The sequence below is a fragment of the Natrix helvetica genome, assembly GCF_964273705.1.
Source record: "Natrix helvetica genome assembly, chromosome: 7".
In the NCBI taxonomy this organism is placed as follows: Eukaryota; Metazoa; Chordata; class Lepidosauria; order Squamata; family Natricidae; genus Natrix; species Natrix helvetica.
The window spans coordinates 73,591,965-73,608,487 of NC_138558.1; the positions used below are offsets into that span (position 1 = coordinate 73,591,965).

The following is a 16,523-nucleotide window of genomic DNA, read 5'->3' on the forward strand; positions in this document are numbered from 1 at the left end:
TTCGCCCATTGTCTCCTTTACTTATTCCTCTGCTAGCTTTTCACTCAGTAAATAATGATACACTTTCTTTATTCATCTTTCTTCTTTTTCTGTTAGGATTTTATCTAATTCTGTTGGCCCTTTATAAAAACCGTGATTTTGCATCTTTCTCATATCTAGCACATATCTGCACTTGTGTGCTATGTATGCACTTGATTTATTCCCCTCACTATCAGTTAGGATTATTATGATGTCTATAACCAATTAGTGCATTAAAAAAAAACACATTCTTGGCTCTTTTAACACTAAACCTTCTCTTGACCTGAAGGGAATGTTTTAATTATTTTTACCCCTTCTGTGGGCATGCTGAGGCATCCTTGAATCATCACCCACAGGCAAATCTGAAAATATCCGGCTTTTAATTCACTTTGTGATCAAACTCTTGGCAGGACTGAATTATTCCTTTGTTGCAGAATAAGAGCTGGAAAATACATGCAACTTGTGGGTGTGGCGCAGTGACTGTGGTGTTTGCACCGGCACCAAGGACAGAGCCAAAGAGAAGTCCACCCTTGGTCTTGTAAGTTCACTGAGGGACTTTTGACTTGGGGGTAATCCTCTCACCCCAAACACCCCACAAAATTGCTGTTTTGCCAAAATTGCTGTTTGTGGTCCTTGGTGTTCTCTGAACTCAGTTGCTTTCTTGTAAACGTTTAATGACAAAACTAGGTAACATCATCAGTGCTAGTAAGAAGTGGGGTTTGTATTATAACCTATTTATAATAAAAAAAATGAGACCAACCCCCACTCCTTACTAGTACAATATAAACTGAGGCTAATCCCATTCTTTACTAGAACTGATGGTGTTTTCTACTTGGGTAATGAAACATCTGCAAGGAAGCCACCAAGCTCAGGGAGCACCAAGGACCCAGACTGGGGAGCTCTGGATTTTTAACAGTCCTCAGTTGCACATCCAAAATGATTTCGTTAGATTGACGTCCCACTTTTGTTTCCCAAGTTTGGAAGCAGTGGATGGGGCCTCTCTACCTCTCCTACCTAGCACCAGTAATGTTGGCTAGTTTGGGTAATGTCCGCAAACAAACCACCAAGCCCAGAGACCCTCAAGGACTCCGCAGTGCTCCTCCGTTTCTGTTCTTCTACTCCTCATCTTCGTCCTCCTCCTCCTCTCTCCAAACCCCACTCCCTCTTAGCACTTGATGACGTTGCAAAGTTTGGGTCCACAATGTCCACAAGCAAACCACGAAGCACAGAAACCACCAAGGAGCCCACAGCTGTCCTCCTTCCTCCTCTTCTCCTTTTTTTCAGTTCTTCTCCTCCTTCTATCCTCCTCCTCCTCTCCCCAAATCCCACTCCCTCTTAGCACTTGATAATGTTGCCGAGTTTGGGTAATGTCCACAAGCAAACCACCAAGCTCAGAGACCACCAAGAAGGACACAGTTGTCCTCCTTTCTTCTTCTCCTCCTCCTCCTCCTCCTCCCTTTCTCCTTTCATTCTTTCTTTCTTCTCCGCCTTTGTCCTCTTCTTCTTCTTTTCCCTGACTAGGTGGCTCAGTGGTTAAGACACCGAGCTTGTCGATCAGAAAGGTCCACAGTTGGGCATCCCTAGTACAGATCTCCTGTGTGAGCAGAGGGTTGGACTAGATGACCTCCAAGGTCCCTTCCAACTCTATTAAAGGGTTAACATAAGATGTAAAGTTAAGGTGGACAAGAATGCCACCAGCCTTCTCCATTCCACAGGGGATTAAATCCCTTATCTAGCTGACCAGGTCTAGCTAGGAAATTGGTATTATTCTATCCTCATATAAGGCAATCCAGATATCCTGTCACTAGGGTTAATGTGTACAAGGCATACGTGACACGGGAAGAATGTGCATTTAGGACAGGGGTGTCCAAACTTGGGAACTTTAAGACTTGTGGACTTCAACTCCCAGAATTCCCCAGCCAGCCATGCATGGCTGGCTGGGGAATTCTGGGAGTTGAAGTCCACAAGTCTTAAAGTTCCCAAGTTTGGACACCCCTGATTTAGGAGAAGGATCAATATCCTGCCTGATAAAAGTATAAAACTCTGTAACCAACTGCCCTTCGGGGTTCAGATTCTGCTTGAGCTATGGCTGCTGAACCTTGCGCCATAAACCCTTCGACAAAGAGCTGCTTTGGTCTCATTTCTGCGACACTCTTACTGTTAAATTCTTCTTATTCTTCTCCTTCTCCTTCTTCTATCCTCCTCCTCCTCTTCCCCAAACCCCACTCCTTCCTATCCCTCGATGATATTGCCTACGTGAGTAATGCAAATGAACCACCAGCCCCGGCCTATCCATCTTCTCCCTGATGGGCTCCCGCATCCCGACCTGCAAAACTCCCGAGACGTCAGCCGCGCCGGAGCCCGGAAAGGCAGCTCTCTCCGCCGCCCTCCTGTCCTTCGTTGGCGAGAAGCCCGAACGGCGGATCGCCGGAGGCGGCTCGCTCAGGGCCTGCCTCCGCGTGGACTCCGCCAGGCCTGCCTGCCAGCGGAGGGCCTGGGAGGGAGAGGCGGCGAGGGCGGCGGCAGCTCCTCCTTCGCTGGCGCGCTCGGGCCTCCCCGGCTGCTCCTCCTCCTCCTCGGCCGGGAAATGCTGCCGTTGCCGCCGCTGAGGCCGGGCCTGCCCTGCGGAAGGAGGCGGACCTGGCGGCGAGGTAAGGGGAGGCCGCGGCCCTCAGAGAAGGCCGGAGGGGCTGAGGGGGGGGGGGGGGAAGGAAAGGAGGCGCCCTCAATGGCGGCGCCTGTGTTTTCCCGCCAAAAGTGAGGCCGCTTCGCTTGGCTTCTCCGCGGCGGCCCCGAAACGTTGGCCCGCCTCATAAAAAGGAAGGTCCGAGACCCCCCCTTCTCCTCAATCCCCCTCCCCGAAAGCCCCTCGAGGTGGTGAAGGGCCCGTCTCCCCTCAGGATTAACTAACTTCACCCCCCCCACCACCCGCCCCAAGGGCGCCCTGCCTGCTTTTATTTTTATTTATTTCTTTTTATGGATCGATCCCCGGTTTTGGGCCGCCTCCTCCCCCCCCCCCCCAATGGGTCCTCTCTTTTCCCCCCTTTTGTGGGAAAGGTCGATCTGCCCCCCCCAAGGCGGTCCTCGGCTTACAACCGTTCGTTTAGTGACCGTCCATTGTTAGGATGCATTGGGGTACACACAGTAAGAAAAATCAATTTGCAGGTAGCCCTCAACTTACAGCCGTTTGTTTAGTGACCGTTCAGAGTTACAACGGCAGGCAAGGGGAAGGGGACCTGTAACTTGTTTTTTTTCTCCACAGTTGTGACATTTGCAGAATCATGTCAAAATTAAGATGCTTGGCAACTGACTCATACTTACGACCGATGGGGTGTCCCAAAGTCAGGTGATCCCCTTTTGAAACCTTTTGACAGTAAAAGTCAACGGGGAAGCCAGATTCACTTAACAGCCGGGTTACTGACTTATCAGCTGCAGTGATTCGCTTAACGACAGTGGCAAGAATGGTTGTAAAATGGAGAAAAATGCACTTAACAAGTGTCTTCGCTTAACAACCGAACTGTTGGGCTGAATTGTGGTCGTAAGACGAGGACTACCTGTAGTTAAAAGTAAGCGTTCCGGGAATTATTAAAAAATAACAATAATTTCATTTATGGTTTGATGGGAGGCACGGGCCAACTTTGGATAACATTAAAAAATAATACAGGTAGCCTTCAATTTACAATCTTTTGCTTAGTGATCGTTCCAAGTTACAACGGCACTGAAAAAAAGTGACTTAGGACCGTTTTTCTCACTTAACGACCCTTGCAGCATCTTCATGGTCAAAATTCACACGCTTGGCCTCTGACTCGTATTTATGACGGTTGCAGTGTCCCTGGGTCTCGGGATCCCCTTTTGCAACCTTCTGACTGGCAAAAATCAATAAGGAAGCCAGATTCACTTTAACAACTGTACTACCAATTTAACAACTGCAGTGATTCACTTAACAACTATGGCAAGAAAGGTTGTAAAATGGGGGGAAACTCACTTGACAAATGTCTCACTTAACAACAGAAGTGGTGGACTCAGTTGTGGTCGTAAGTCGAGGACTATCTATTCTATACCAGTACTATTTGTAATTATAGTGCAGCATATTTATTTATTTTTGTCGTTACTTTGCTTTTAGAGTGAAATTGGCATGGAAAAGTTCTTTCCTCTTGTACCAAAATTGGACCAGCTATTTACTGTAATTTAGTAATGTCTTCAATATCCTTATTCTTGAGATTTCTGAACACGGCATTCCATCATCTCCAATATAAGTTTTATGCTAGTGTTCTTGACTCTGGATTTTTGTTTTTCTTTCAGCTATGGAAATGTTGCATTTTCTTTTCTTTTTTTCTGGAGCTCAGATAGAAAATAAGTTTGTCTATTATCTGTTCATCTCCACTAGGCATCTGTTTAATAATCATAATGAGACCGTAGTAGTTATGCAGATTAAAATAAAAGTCCAATAAAAGCTCTGTAGTCCAGCTGGATTTTGGAGGCATCTATTCAGTTTTCTAAACAGTGTTACAGAAAGAGTTTGTCATTGTCCTGTTCTTTAAGTCAATCCCCTCTTCTTCTGAAATCTGTTTTAAAAACTCCCAAAGTAATAACAGTTTAATTTTTCTCCTTTCTGCTTTTGAATGTCAATGCTTAAGAACCTTGCTTAATTTCTCCAATAAAATTAATGAATGTGAAATTTCAGAGGCTGCAAAAAGTCTGCATACTGATTGTTGAGTAAACTATCATAAAGTATTTTAATTTAAACTCTGCGCCTTTTTAAACAAGCTTATTTTCCCTTAGCCTTTCATAAAACCCTATAAAATTATTGTGAAATCCTAGGGTTTGAAAAAATATTTAAAATAGGAGATGAAAAACTGTGTAACTCTATTAATGGAGCTTTTAGGGGCCACTTATTTATATTGCATATACTAAATGCACTATGTATAAATTAACATTTGCTGATAAATGTGATGTATTATTTATTTTTATATTTATTTATTTTTATATTTATTTATTTTATAAATTGGTGATGTGTGTACACTAGATTAGAGCTATGAAGATTAAAGCAAGTACATAAACCTTATTAAATAAATGAAGGATTAGCAATGTTATCTTTAGTTCTGTTCTTTTTAAAAGCATCTGCAACCTACCCTTTTGTGATCATAAATTGTGATGTAATCTTTAACCCTGTTAAAAAGACATAATAACTGTGTTTGGTCCCTGCTGCTTAATACTTTTCTATCATCCAAGAGAGAGAAGGGAAAAAAACCCACTCAAAATATGTGGTTTAAATTAATATCAAATAAAGCAGCTTCAGGGAGATTGTTACAATATACACTGCATGCTTAAACTTTCAATATCAGAAATTTTGTCCTATTTCTTACAGTCAACCTGGAAAATGATGACAAAGAACTGGGCATTGCGTAAAAACACAACAGCTTTTCTCACTGTTTTTAAAATTAGACTATGACTCATTTCTTCTTAGTAATTCTGTTCTTCCTGGTCCCCAAATGCCTCAAAGGCTATTGAGCAAATTAACAGTGTATAAGAGTTAATTAAAGGTTACATTGATGTAACAAGCAACATGGGCGTTTCTCATTCAATCATATTGCCCGTGCCTGTTTCATATATTACGGCAGTTGAAATATAAGACTTGTTCAAAGGGATATATACAACATATTTAGAGATAAAATACTTTTTTAAAAGAAAATTTGTAAGCCCAGCAAATTTTCCTGAAGTTACACCAGAGGTTTCTTTAGCAAATACCCAAAATGAAAATGATATATAAATCTTCAATTATCCATTAATGTTTATCTAGGAATTGTAAGTGTCTCTAGAGTTAACAGTATTTGAAGAAAAAGTTTGCCTTAAATGGCTGTCTGTGTATATATCTTCCAGCATAATTCTGGAACGCCTGAAGCAATTTCAACCAAACTTGGTACACAGATGACGTACTCTCTGGAAACAAATACTGTGAGGGTAAGACACTCCTAACACCCCTCGGAGTGTGTATTCTGTTAAGATGCAGCCTGTTGTGCCTTTAAATGGCTTCTACTATACTGCCAAAATATTACTTCTACTGTACAGCGCAGTGGCCATGGTAACGGCTTCACAAGGGGGCTCCCTCTGGTAAGGGAGAAAATCCAACATTAGAAGTTTGGTCCAGACTTTTCCCCCTATAAATAAATACCCGAGCAACGCCGAGTTATCAGCTAGTAGCATATATTTTGCAACTGTTTGAAAATCTTTAAACAATCACACTGAATTCAAGGGAGACAGACAGTTCTTTTTGATCTATATTTGAAGAAGAAAAGAAACTAGAGGAGCAATTTTTCTGGAATGTATTGAACATTATTTTAAAAAATACCTTTATAATAGCACTTGAAATTCTTTTACAAGTACTCCTCGACTTAGGACTACAATTGAGCCCAAAATTTATCGTGCTGAGAAATTTGTTAAGCGAATCACTGCACTTGTTAAGCACTTGATAAGCGAATCACTGCACTTGTTAAATTAGTAACACGGTTGTTAAGTGAATCTGTCTCCCTATTGCAGGGGTGTCCAAACTTGGGAACTTTAAGACTTGTGGACTTCAACTCCCAGAATTCCCCAGCCAGCCATGCTGGCTGGGGAATTCTGGGAGTTGAAGTCCACAAGTCTTAAAGTTCCCAAGTTTGGACACCCCTGCCCTATTGACTTTGCTTCCAAGGGGGTTGCAGAACATGCAACAGTCATAAATACGAACCAGTTGCCGAGCATCCAAATGTAAATCATATGACCATGGGAATGCTGCAACAGTCATAAGTGTGAAAAACCCCTTTTTTCATTGCTGTTGTAACTTCGAACGGTCACTGAATGAGCTGCATTGGTTTTTTTTAATGTTATCAAAAATTGACATGTGCCTCCCATCAAACCCTAATGGATTTGTTATTTTTATAATTCCAGGAATGCTCCCGATTTTTAACTACATTGATTTTTCTTAATGTACACCAATCCATCATACAAATGAACAAATACAGCTAAAAACAAAGATACACAAAATCATTTGTTAAGGAGAAGCAATTCCGATCTATGCATTTCAACTGGGAATACCTGAAATAAATCATTGGAGCCTAAGAGTGAATAGAAACACATGGAACCAAAACTAGCGAACATTACAGGTGTGACTATACCTTTGTTGTTGTTGAGGAAGGAAATTCAGTGCTGATTATGAATGAATGCTGATGTGATTTCAATAAAAATGAGGAGGGAAATAAATGAGCAAGAAATTATTTTGTGAATGTTTATACTGTGTTTTGGTATTTTTGAAGGAGAACAGCAAAATTAAGCCCACTTTCCAGATCTAGTTCTACCCTGGATGAGGATTTTAAATATCCAGCTTTTCCCATCCCATCCCTGTGACAATTCACGGAGAAGTCTGACATTCTTACCCCAAAAAAACCTTCTGCAGATTTTCCTGTTGCAAAATCATTAAGTAAAAATGAGATGCGTGAGTTTGCCAAGAATTAAATGAGTCTTAACATAATTATCTGATGCCGCTTGATCTCTCTTCATCTTTTAATTAAACTGGTGCTGCACTCTTCCCCCCCCCCCCCATTATAATAAAAAAGCAACAGAACCTGTGGGATAAGTGGGCAGGTGGAGGAGCCCTTGACTGAAAACCATTTGTTTAGCAATGATTCAAAGTTACAACTGATTTATGACCATGACAGCATGCCCTTGGTCATGTGATCAAATTCGGCCACTTTCAGGGTCCTAGGTCATGTGATCGATTATGACCAGAGGCTTCCGACAAGCAAAGTCAGTGGGGGAAGCCAGATTTGCTTAATGACCACATAAGTCACTTAACAACTGTAGTGACTTCTTTAACAACCGTGGCAAAAACAGTTGTAAAATCAGGCATGACTCAACAGCCACTTTGCTTAGTGGGAATTCTAGTTCCAATGATGGTTGTAATTGGAAGACTATCTATATAGGGGCATAACATAAGAGCTGTTATTTTGTCCTGCTATGTTGTGTGTGTGTGTGTGTGTGTGTGTGTGTGTGTGTAAGGGGTCTTGTCTAATTTTTCACAAGGATTAATCACTGTTTTTTAATTTTTATCACGTGTGCTTTAAGGACTTGTATGTTATTACATGTGATATCGTAGATAACTTTAAACTTGTCTTATCAGCTATCTTGATTTGAGTCCTTTTACAATTTGGGTGGATGTTGGCTGATACTGACCTTTCTTCATTTTCTAATTTTTAAAATCCTTTTGTGCTAAAGTACATCAAATTGCTCTTCTCCCTCTCTTCCTAGAAATCAATCATGTGAAATATTTTATCTGACATAAATCTGCCCTTCTTAAGAGACCATCTTGGCAATTAACTCTTTACAGTATTTGTTTTGCAACATGTAATAGATTTTTGTTCTGCTGGTAACATATTCCTGAATTGTAAACTGTCCAGAGTTCTATTGAACTGGGAGATTGGCTTGTGTGTGTGTGTGTGTGTGTTCATATTCGGGTCTTTTCCCGTGTAAGATTGAGAATATCTTGGCGATTTATAAATATATATATAATTTATTTGTATTATTGTATATAATCTATATAATAATAATTAATCTTTTTTAATCTAATAAAAAAGGCTGTATGTACATATATTCCAAGATAACTCTGGAACACCTCAAGCAATTTCAACCAAACTTGGTACACAGATGACTTATTCTCTGGAAACAAATACTGTGGGGGTAAGGCACCCCTAAAACCTCTCAGGGTGTCTGTCCTGTTAATATGCAGCCTGTAGTGCCTTAAAGTGGCTTCTAATGTACTGCCGTAAAATGGCTTATACTGTGCAGCGCAGTAGAGTTGCCATGGTAACAGCTTCACCGTACTCCTAAAAGGGGCTCCCTCTGATAAGAGGTATATCCAACATTAGAAATTATGTTTGGTGCAGACATTTCCCCCCTATAAATAAATACCCAGGCAACACCGGGTTATCGGTAGTAATAAATAAATAAAAATGCAGTATTGATAATATCAAGACTTAATTGTACCATTGAAGAATAAATAGTCAAATCATGTTTATCTGTTTGATTGCTTATACAAAGCATTTTCCCCTGCTTTCAACCTTAAACATTTCATATGTAAACATTACATTTTGTTATATGATTTTTAAAGATGTTTGAGTACTTTAGATTCAAACAAAATTACTGCTTGAATATTCAACCATTATCCTTTTTTTGTTTTTTTGCTTTAATACTGTGTTTATATTTTCTGTCCATTTGTAATAAAACTTTTTTAGTTTAAAGCCTAAAGAATTCCACTTTTTTGAGCCTGCTAGAAAGCGCGGTGGGGGAGAAACATTCGATCTGACTTCAGGATTTAGTGGCAGCTTCTAAAAATACTTTACTCCATCTCTCCTTTCTAGGTTGCTGCTCTCGACCCGAACATGTGGCCTGAAAGTGTCTCGTTCTTGATGCAAGCACTGTCGTGCGGGTAGAGTAACTCCAAGGCAATTTGCATTTTGGAAAAGAAAATGCCAAAGAAAAAGAAAAACCTTGGCATGAGCCCATCGAGAAAAAATGCAAATCCAGAGAGGGTTTGTGCTACCGACGCCTCGTCCTCACCAGCTTCGTTACATGAGATCAATAAAGAAAAACTTTTTAGCGGACTTTCCGAAATGTTCTCGGACCTGGATCCGACTGTCATCTACATGATGCTGTCTGAATGTGATTTCAGAGGTAAATCAAATCAATGTCTGTCAATCCTGTCCTTTTCCGACAGCAAAAGCCAGCTTAAAGTCGATATTTCCCTCCCTCCCACTCACTTTATAAAGGGTCTAAAAAAAAAGGATGTTGACATTTGTGCTTGTTCGAGGGAACAATTCCAGCTCCAGAAAATACAGGTAGTCCTCGACTTAACGGCCACAATTGAGCCTGAAATCTGTGTTGCTAAGTGAGAATTTCTTAAGTGACCTTTGTCCCATTTCACGACATTTCCTGCCACCGTTGTTAAGCGAATCGCTGCCGTTGATAGGTTAGTAGCCCCGGTCGCTAAGCAAATCTGGCTTCTCCGTTGACTTTGCTTGTCCGAAGGTCGCAATAGGGGATCACATAACCCCGGGGACGCTGCAGCCGTCATAATTATGAACCAGTGGCCAATCGTCTGAATTTTGATTGTATGATTGTGGGGATGCGGCAAAGGTTGTAACTGAAAAACAGTCACCTTTATCAGTGCTGTTGTAAGAGCATGGCTGTTGTAACAGCACTTTTCAGTGTGGTCATTAAAAGAACTGTTGTAAGTTGAGGACTTCCTGTATTCTATCGAGTCACTGGGACCTCTTCGACCTCTTCTTTGGGTTGGGTTGGTTTTGGTTTTTTTTGCATTTTTCTGTCGATTTGCCTTTTGCCTTCTGCTTTTGAACTTTCAGCCAAGCCAATGCCTTGTCTAAGGAGACCTCAGGATTAGTTGATGGAGAAAGGGAGATTAGCCTCCAACCTGTTCTGACCGAGGCTTTGCAAGAGCATGAAGCAAACTCCTGGTCCCGACAAAAAAACCTATTATGAATTTCCTGTGAATTCTGCTCCTTCACCTCCAGCAAAGTCTTTCAAGGGAGGATTTACAGTCACAGACCTTCTCTGGCTTGGAGAGCTGCCAGGCCGATCTCTGCAAAACCTGGCAAGGAGTCTCAGAGAGTCACGAACCAATTAAGGGAACTAATGGTCTCCTGCAAACTCCACTCCCCTTTCGCTCCTCTTTTATTTCCTCTGGGAGGGGCCGTTCATCGTCCACCTGTGGCCTTACTCCCAAGTCGACCCTTGTTGTTTAGCTGTTCCCTTTGTCTGGCAGCTCTGCGCATGCGCACACTGGGAACAGGCTCCAGCTGTTCTTCTGCCCCAGTGATCGCCGACTTTGAAGGAAGCTGAGAACACAAGGAATTTGTCTTTGTGCATATGCTCTCAGTGTACATAAGGATAATAATATACATTCATCAAGAATCATAAGATACAACACCTAGTGATAGTCAAGGTTACTAATAAGCTATCAAATCGTACTAGGAAACAAATAAAACAATATAAATCGTAAAGATACAAGCAACAAGTTTATAGTCATAAGTGGGAAGAGATAGATACTAGGAAGGAAGAGAAGAATAATAGTAATACATTCTTAGTAGATAATTTGACAGTGTTGTGGGAACTATTTGTTTAGCAGAGTGATGGCATTTGGGGAAAAACTGTCCTTGTGTCTAGTTGTTCTGTTGTGCAGTGCTCTATAGCGTCGTTTTGAGGGTAGGAGTTGAAACTGTTTTTGTCCAGGATATGATGAGTCTGTAGATATTTTCACGGCCCTCTTTTTGACTCGTGCAGTGTACAGGTCCTCGATGGAAGGCAGGTTGGTAGCCATTGTTTTTTCTGCAGTTCTAAGTATCCTCTGAAGTCTGTGTCTGTCTTGTTGGGTTGCAAAGCCAAACCAGACATAAGAACTCTTCCCAATGACATCATAGAATCCACATTTTTAATGCTTTTATTTATCTATCTATCTATCAAATTTCTATACCGTGTTTCCCCAAAAATAAGACCAGGTCTTATTTTCTTTTGACCCCCCCCCCAAAAAAAATAAGCACTTGGCCTTATTTTCGGGGAGGTCTTATTATTTTTGAGGTGCAGGAGGCGATGAGCGTCGTCACTGGCAATATTTCCGAGGAGGTCTTATTTTCAGGGAAACAGGGTATTGCCCATCTCATTTGAGTGACTCTGGCCAGTTTACAATAAAACAAGATTTTCAGTGCAAAGTATTGCATTACTCTATTTACCTTGCTTTGTTTGTTAAAAAGACATTTTAGCTCTCTTCGTTTTTCTTTATTTATTAAATACACATGAATATTTGACAAGTCGTTAACTTAATATAATAGTTGAGATTTTCTTTTCAAGTTGCACCTAACCGATGGTTTTGCACCCATAACTCAAAATTCATGTTTAAGTGTAGACACAATATTTAGATCCAGCATTATAATTTTTTTAAAAAAACTTGCTTGCTTGGAGTTCTCCCTGTTAGTTCAAGGCCCAGCTCTTTGGCCCCCTAGGTAGCTGAATCTATGAAGAGCGTCCTTTAACCAGTCTTTTTTTGAAGAGAGGGCAAAGGTCGCTGCAAGGCAGACGGAGACCCAGGTAATCTTCAAAATGAAAATTCGCTGCCTTGTTTATTTCTGCAGTGCTACTGAAGTTGACGTTCAGAATATGGGAATAAGCTTAGTAAAGTAATTGTGTCCTTTCTTCTGTTTTTACTAGTGGAAGAGACTATGGATTATCTACTGGAATTGTCCACAGCGGCGAAGGATACAGTCTGTCCATCCAAAGACTCAGGTTTTGATTCCCTGTCCGCACTGCTAGTTGGTGAAACTAACTCAAGCCGTAGTACTCACGAACTTGAGGGCAATGATACTACTGCAATTGCAAAGCGTGGCAAAGAATGGCAGCAGCCCTCGTCCTCTGAAGACCTGGCACCCTTGATAGAGAATTCTCTTGAGGAAGGCAGTCAAAAAAGTGAAGCCAATGAGTCAGAAAAGGATCGTCTCTCAGGTAGCCTGACTCTGACTTGGGACCACAACAATTCCAATTGCACTGAATTATCTATCGAACCCAATGGAACAGCAATAGAAAACTGGTTCCCAGCCTTGAAACCAAGTTATAATGAAGCAGCTGAGTCGATGTCCATATCCGAGATTGAGATGAAGGATATTTTGACCCAAAACCCAGAGAATTGCAGCTTGCCAGAAGTTGTACTCGACAGCGGTGCAGTTTCGGAAACGGCGACATTAACCGACAAGGCAGAGTCTTACACTGAGCCACATCAAATGCACAATGTCTTGTTTGACTTTAAGACAGTAAGCACCCTCACTGCTCAACACCATCAGGTTTATGCAAAAATAGAGACAAATGCCTTCTCTAATTCTCACGCTTCTTCACGGGCGGCTGAGGAGCAAGAAAACATCGTGACTTTCTGTCATAATCTGAAACAATTTTGCGTTCCTGACCTGTGCATGGGATCCAGTGCGAAATCAGCACCTTTGTCAAAGGAGACCAATCCTTCTCAGCGAACGTGGAGTTCGCCCTTTTCCCTGTTTCAGAAATACCCTCAGCAGCTTAATTTTTATCCTGCTTTCGAATCCCCATGTAGAAATCACAGCTTTGTGACTCCCATCGCAATCAGTCCCAGGAAATGGAGACCGGCTTTGGATGGGAGGAGTCAAGAAAAGAGCTTTTTCCCTCCGGAAGTTTCAACATCCTGGGATGTTGTGCCCAAGAGATGTGGGAATAAAAACGGGCGACAAAGACAGCATTTTCCTCAAGTCCCCCAACTGCCTGGGACTCACGTAACGAACAGGATGACCTTTGCAGGTCACGTTCTGGTTCTCCTTCGAGGGCTTCCGGGATCGGGCAAATCCTATTTGGCAAGGTAGGTTCTACGTACAAAAGATTCAGAAATGGGACGTTTTTTTTCTTGCTCGCGCACAGGCCCCTCGTTAAATTCTACCAGTATGCCAGATTCCCTTCCGACCATATGCAGGTAGTCCTCAACAGCAGCTCATTTGGTGACCGTTCAAAGTTACAAGGGCACCTGAAAAAGTGACTTAATAACCATTTTTCGCACAACTGTTGCAGTCTCTCCATGGTCATGTGATCAAGAGCCATGATGGTGCAGTGGTTGGAATACAGTATTGCAGGCTGATTCTGCCCACCACCAGTAGTTTGATCCTGGCTGACTCAGCCTTCCATCCTTCTGAGGTCGGTAAAATGAGGAGCCAGATTATTGAGGGCAAGAGGCTGACTCTGTAAACCGCTTAGAGAGGGCTATAAGCACTGCGGTATATAAGTCTGTGCTATTGCCTGCCTCTTCCTTCCTTTCCCCCCTCCCTCCCTCTCTCCCAGTGGTTAGAATGCAGTATTGCAGGCTAATTCTGCGGACTGCCAGCAGTTCGATCCTGACCGGCTCAAGGTTGACTCAGCCTTCCATCCTTCCGAGGTCGGTCAAATGAGGAGCCAGATTGTTGGGGGAAAGAGTCTGAATCTGTAAAACCGCTTAAAGTGGGCTGTGAAGCGGTATATAAGTCTAAGCTCTATGGCTATTAAAACCTGGACACTTGGCAACTGACTTGTACTCACGATGGTTGCAGTGTCATGGGGTCATGTGATCCCCTTTTTGCGACCTTCTGACAAGCAAAGTCAATGGGGAAGCCAGAACCGTTTAACAACCATGTTAATAACTTAACAACTTACAGTGATTCACTTAACAACAGTAACAAAGTTTTTATTAGTTTCATAAAATTCTGCAAAACTCGCTTAACAAATGTCTCGCTTAGCAACAGAAATGTTGGGCTCAAGTGTGGTCTCAACTCATAGCTCTCTCTATTCATTTACTCCAGGGGTGTCCAAACTTGGGAACTTTAAGACTTGTGGACTTCAACTCCCAGAATTCCCCAGCCAGCCATGCTGGCTGGGGAATTCTGGGAGTTGAAGTCCACAAGTCTTAAAGTTCCCAAGTTTGGACACCCCTGATTTACTCAGTGTAGAAGCCAGGGATCCCCTTCAGTTCGTGATTAACTCTCGAGTAAGAAGCGTGGCCTGTTAACGCACAGCATGCAATTTTAAAATGATTGCTGGATTTCCTGACCATCTTTTGCAAGGTCTTTTAGTTTGTCTGTGACATGATGGCAGCCAAGTGTGACCCCTGAGTTGTTCGTAGGATATCTGCAACACCAGAGTGGGCGGAGGAACCCCTAGTCATACCTGGGCCACTTTCAGGTAGGTTTCAGGCCTGGATAGTGACGGGGAGAGGCACAATATTTTGCTGATTTTTGTCAGACCGTAGCGTGTGGGAGTGCTGTGTGGCTGTCCTCACTCCTTATTAGCACCTACACAAAGTTGCTGGCTGAGATCGTCCGTCATTACGGAATGAGGAGTCATTCCGTAAGGACGGACGGTCAGGAGCATATCCTCAATATGCTCCTGATATCCAGATGTATATATCTGGATATTTCATTAACAGAGTGAATAGAATCAAGATCGCGTGAATACTTAATACCACTTTATAAGGCCTTGGTAAGACCACACTTGGAATCCTGCATCCAGTTGTGGTCGCCACAATGTAAAAAAAGATGTGGAGACTCTAGAAAGTGCAGAGAAGAGCAGCCAAGATGATTAGGGGACTGGAGACTAAAACATATGAAGAACGGTTGCAGGAACTGGGTATGTCTAGTTTGATGAAAAGAAGGACTAGGGGTGACATGATAGCAGTCTTCCAATATCTCAGGGGTTGCCACAAAGAAGAGGGAGTCAAACTATTTTCCAAAGCACCTGAAGGCAGGACAAGAAGCAATGGATGGAAACTAATCACGGAGAGAAGCAACCTAGAACTAAAGAGAAATTTCCTGACAGTGGAAACAATTAATCAATAGAGCAACTTGCCTCCAGAAGTTGTGAATGCTCCAACACTGGAAGTCTTTAAGAAGAGGTTGGACAACAATTTGTCTGAAATGGTTTAGGGCAGGCATCCTCAAACTACGGCCCACCAATGCAAAGTATCCGGCCCATGGAGTGGTGGGATGAAAAGTAGCTGCCAGCTTGTAAAGAAGTGCTTTAAAAGTCTTTTAAAACAGCCTTTCAGGTGTTTTTCACAGCCATGTGATCCATTACAAGTCTTTAAAAGTCATTAAGACTTTTAATGATTTTTAAAGACTTTTAATGGATCACATGGCTGTGAAAAACACCTGAAAGGCTGTTTTTAAAGATTTTTAAAAGTCTTTAAAAACAGCCTTTCAGATGTTTTTCATACCCATGTGATGCAGTGAGGTGGGTGAGTAGGAGAAGGGGTGGTGCCGGCTTGCAAAGCAGCTGTCACCTTGTAAAGTAGTGTGTTAAAAGCTTTAAAAGTCAGATTTTTTCACAGCCATGTGGTCCAGGGCCGGTGGGTGATTAGGGAAGGAGCTGTGGGCGACATTGTCTCCGAGGTTTTTCAAAATCAGCTGAAGTTGGCTAACACTAATTCAAATGCAATCGCAGTGTAATGCCTGAAGGAGAATTCACCCACTGCTTTGATTCTTCCCATATATAAAGTACATCCACCAAATTGGTTGCTGAACAATTTTGTGCACAAGTGTGGCAAAAGCCAAATCAGTTTGTGAATTCTCCAGGCTTAAAAGACCTTTCGCCCTGTAATCCCAAATAAGCAGGCCCACATTTCCCATTGAATTTGTATATTCAATTGGTTAAAATTGTTCTTCATTTTAAATATTGCATTATTTCATGGTTTTTTGCACTACAAATGAAGATATGTGCATAAAAAATGTTTTTTTTTCAAACTATAATCCCGCCCCCAACAGTCTGAGGGACCATTATCCCTCCTTAATTCACCATTGGAGGCTGTGTGTGTGTGTGTGTGTGTGTGTGTGTGTGTGTTGATTCTCCCCTTCTTCCACCTGCTTCCAATGTCTCTCAGTGCCCATACAGGGGTTTTTAGTTGCAGTCTTAATTGGTGCAGTTCT

The 16,523-nt window shown here is 42.1% G+C and overlaps 1 protein-coding gene across 4 annotated transcripts in view; it reads left to right on the forward strand.

The window, feature by feature from the left end:
* The first annotated feature begins 2,542 nt into the window (after positions 1–2,542).
* The window catches only part of N4BP2 (NEDD4 binding protein 2), a 34,534-nt gene continuing 20,553 nt past the window's right edge, over positions 2,543–16,523 (forward strand). Inside the window, exons 1-4 of one of the 4 annotated variants that reach the window (XM_081958926.1) lie at positions 2,587–2,669; positions 5,899–5,979; positions 9,411–9,723; positions 12,271–13,438. In XM_081958926.1, coding sequence (XP_081815052.1) covers positions 9,519–9,723; positions 12,271–13,438 — 1,373 coding nt within the window. In that variant the 5' untranslated portion in view covers positions 2,587–2,669; positions 5,899–5,979; positions 9,411–9,518. Of the gene's footprint in view, positions 2,670–5,898; positions 5,980–6,945; positions 7,161–9,410; positions 9,724–12,270; positions 13,439–16,523 lie in introns of those variants that run through there. The other 3 variants (XM_081958925.1, XM_081958927.1, XM_081958924.1) reach the window with 3 other exon arrangements.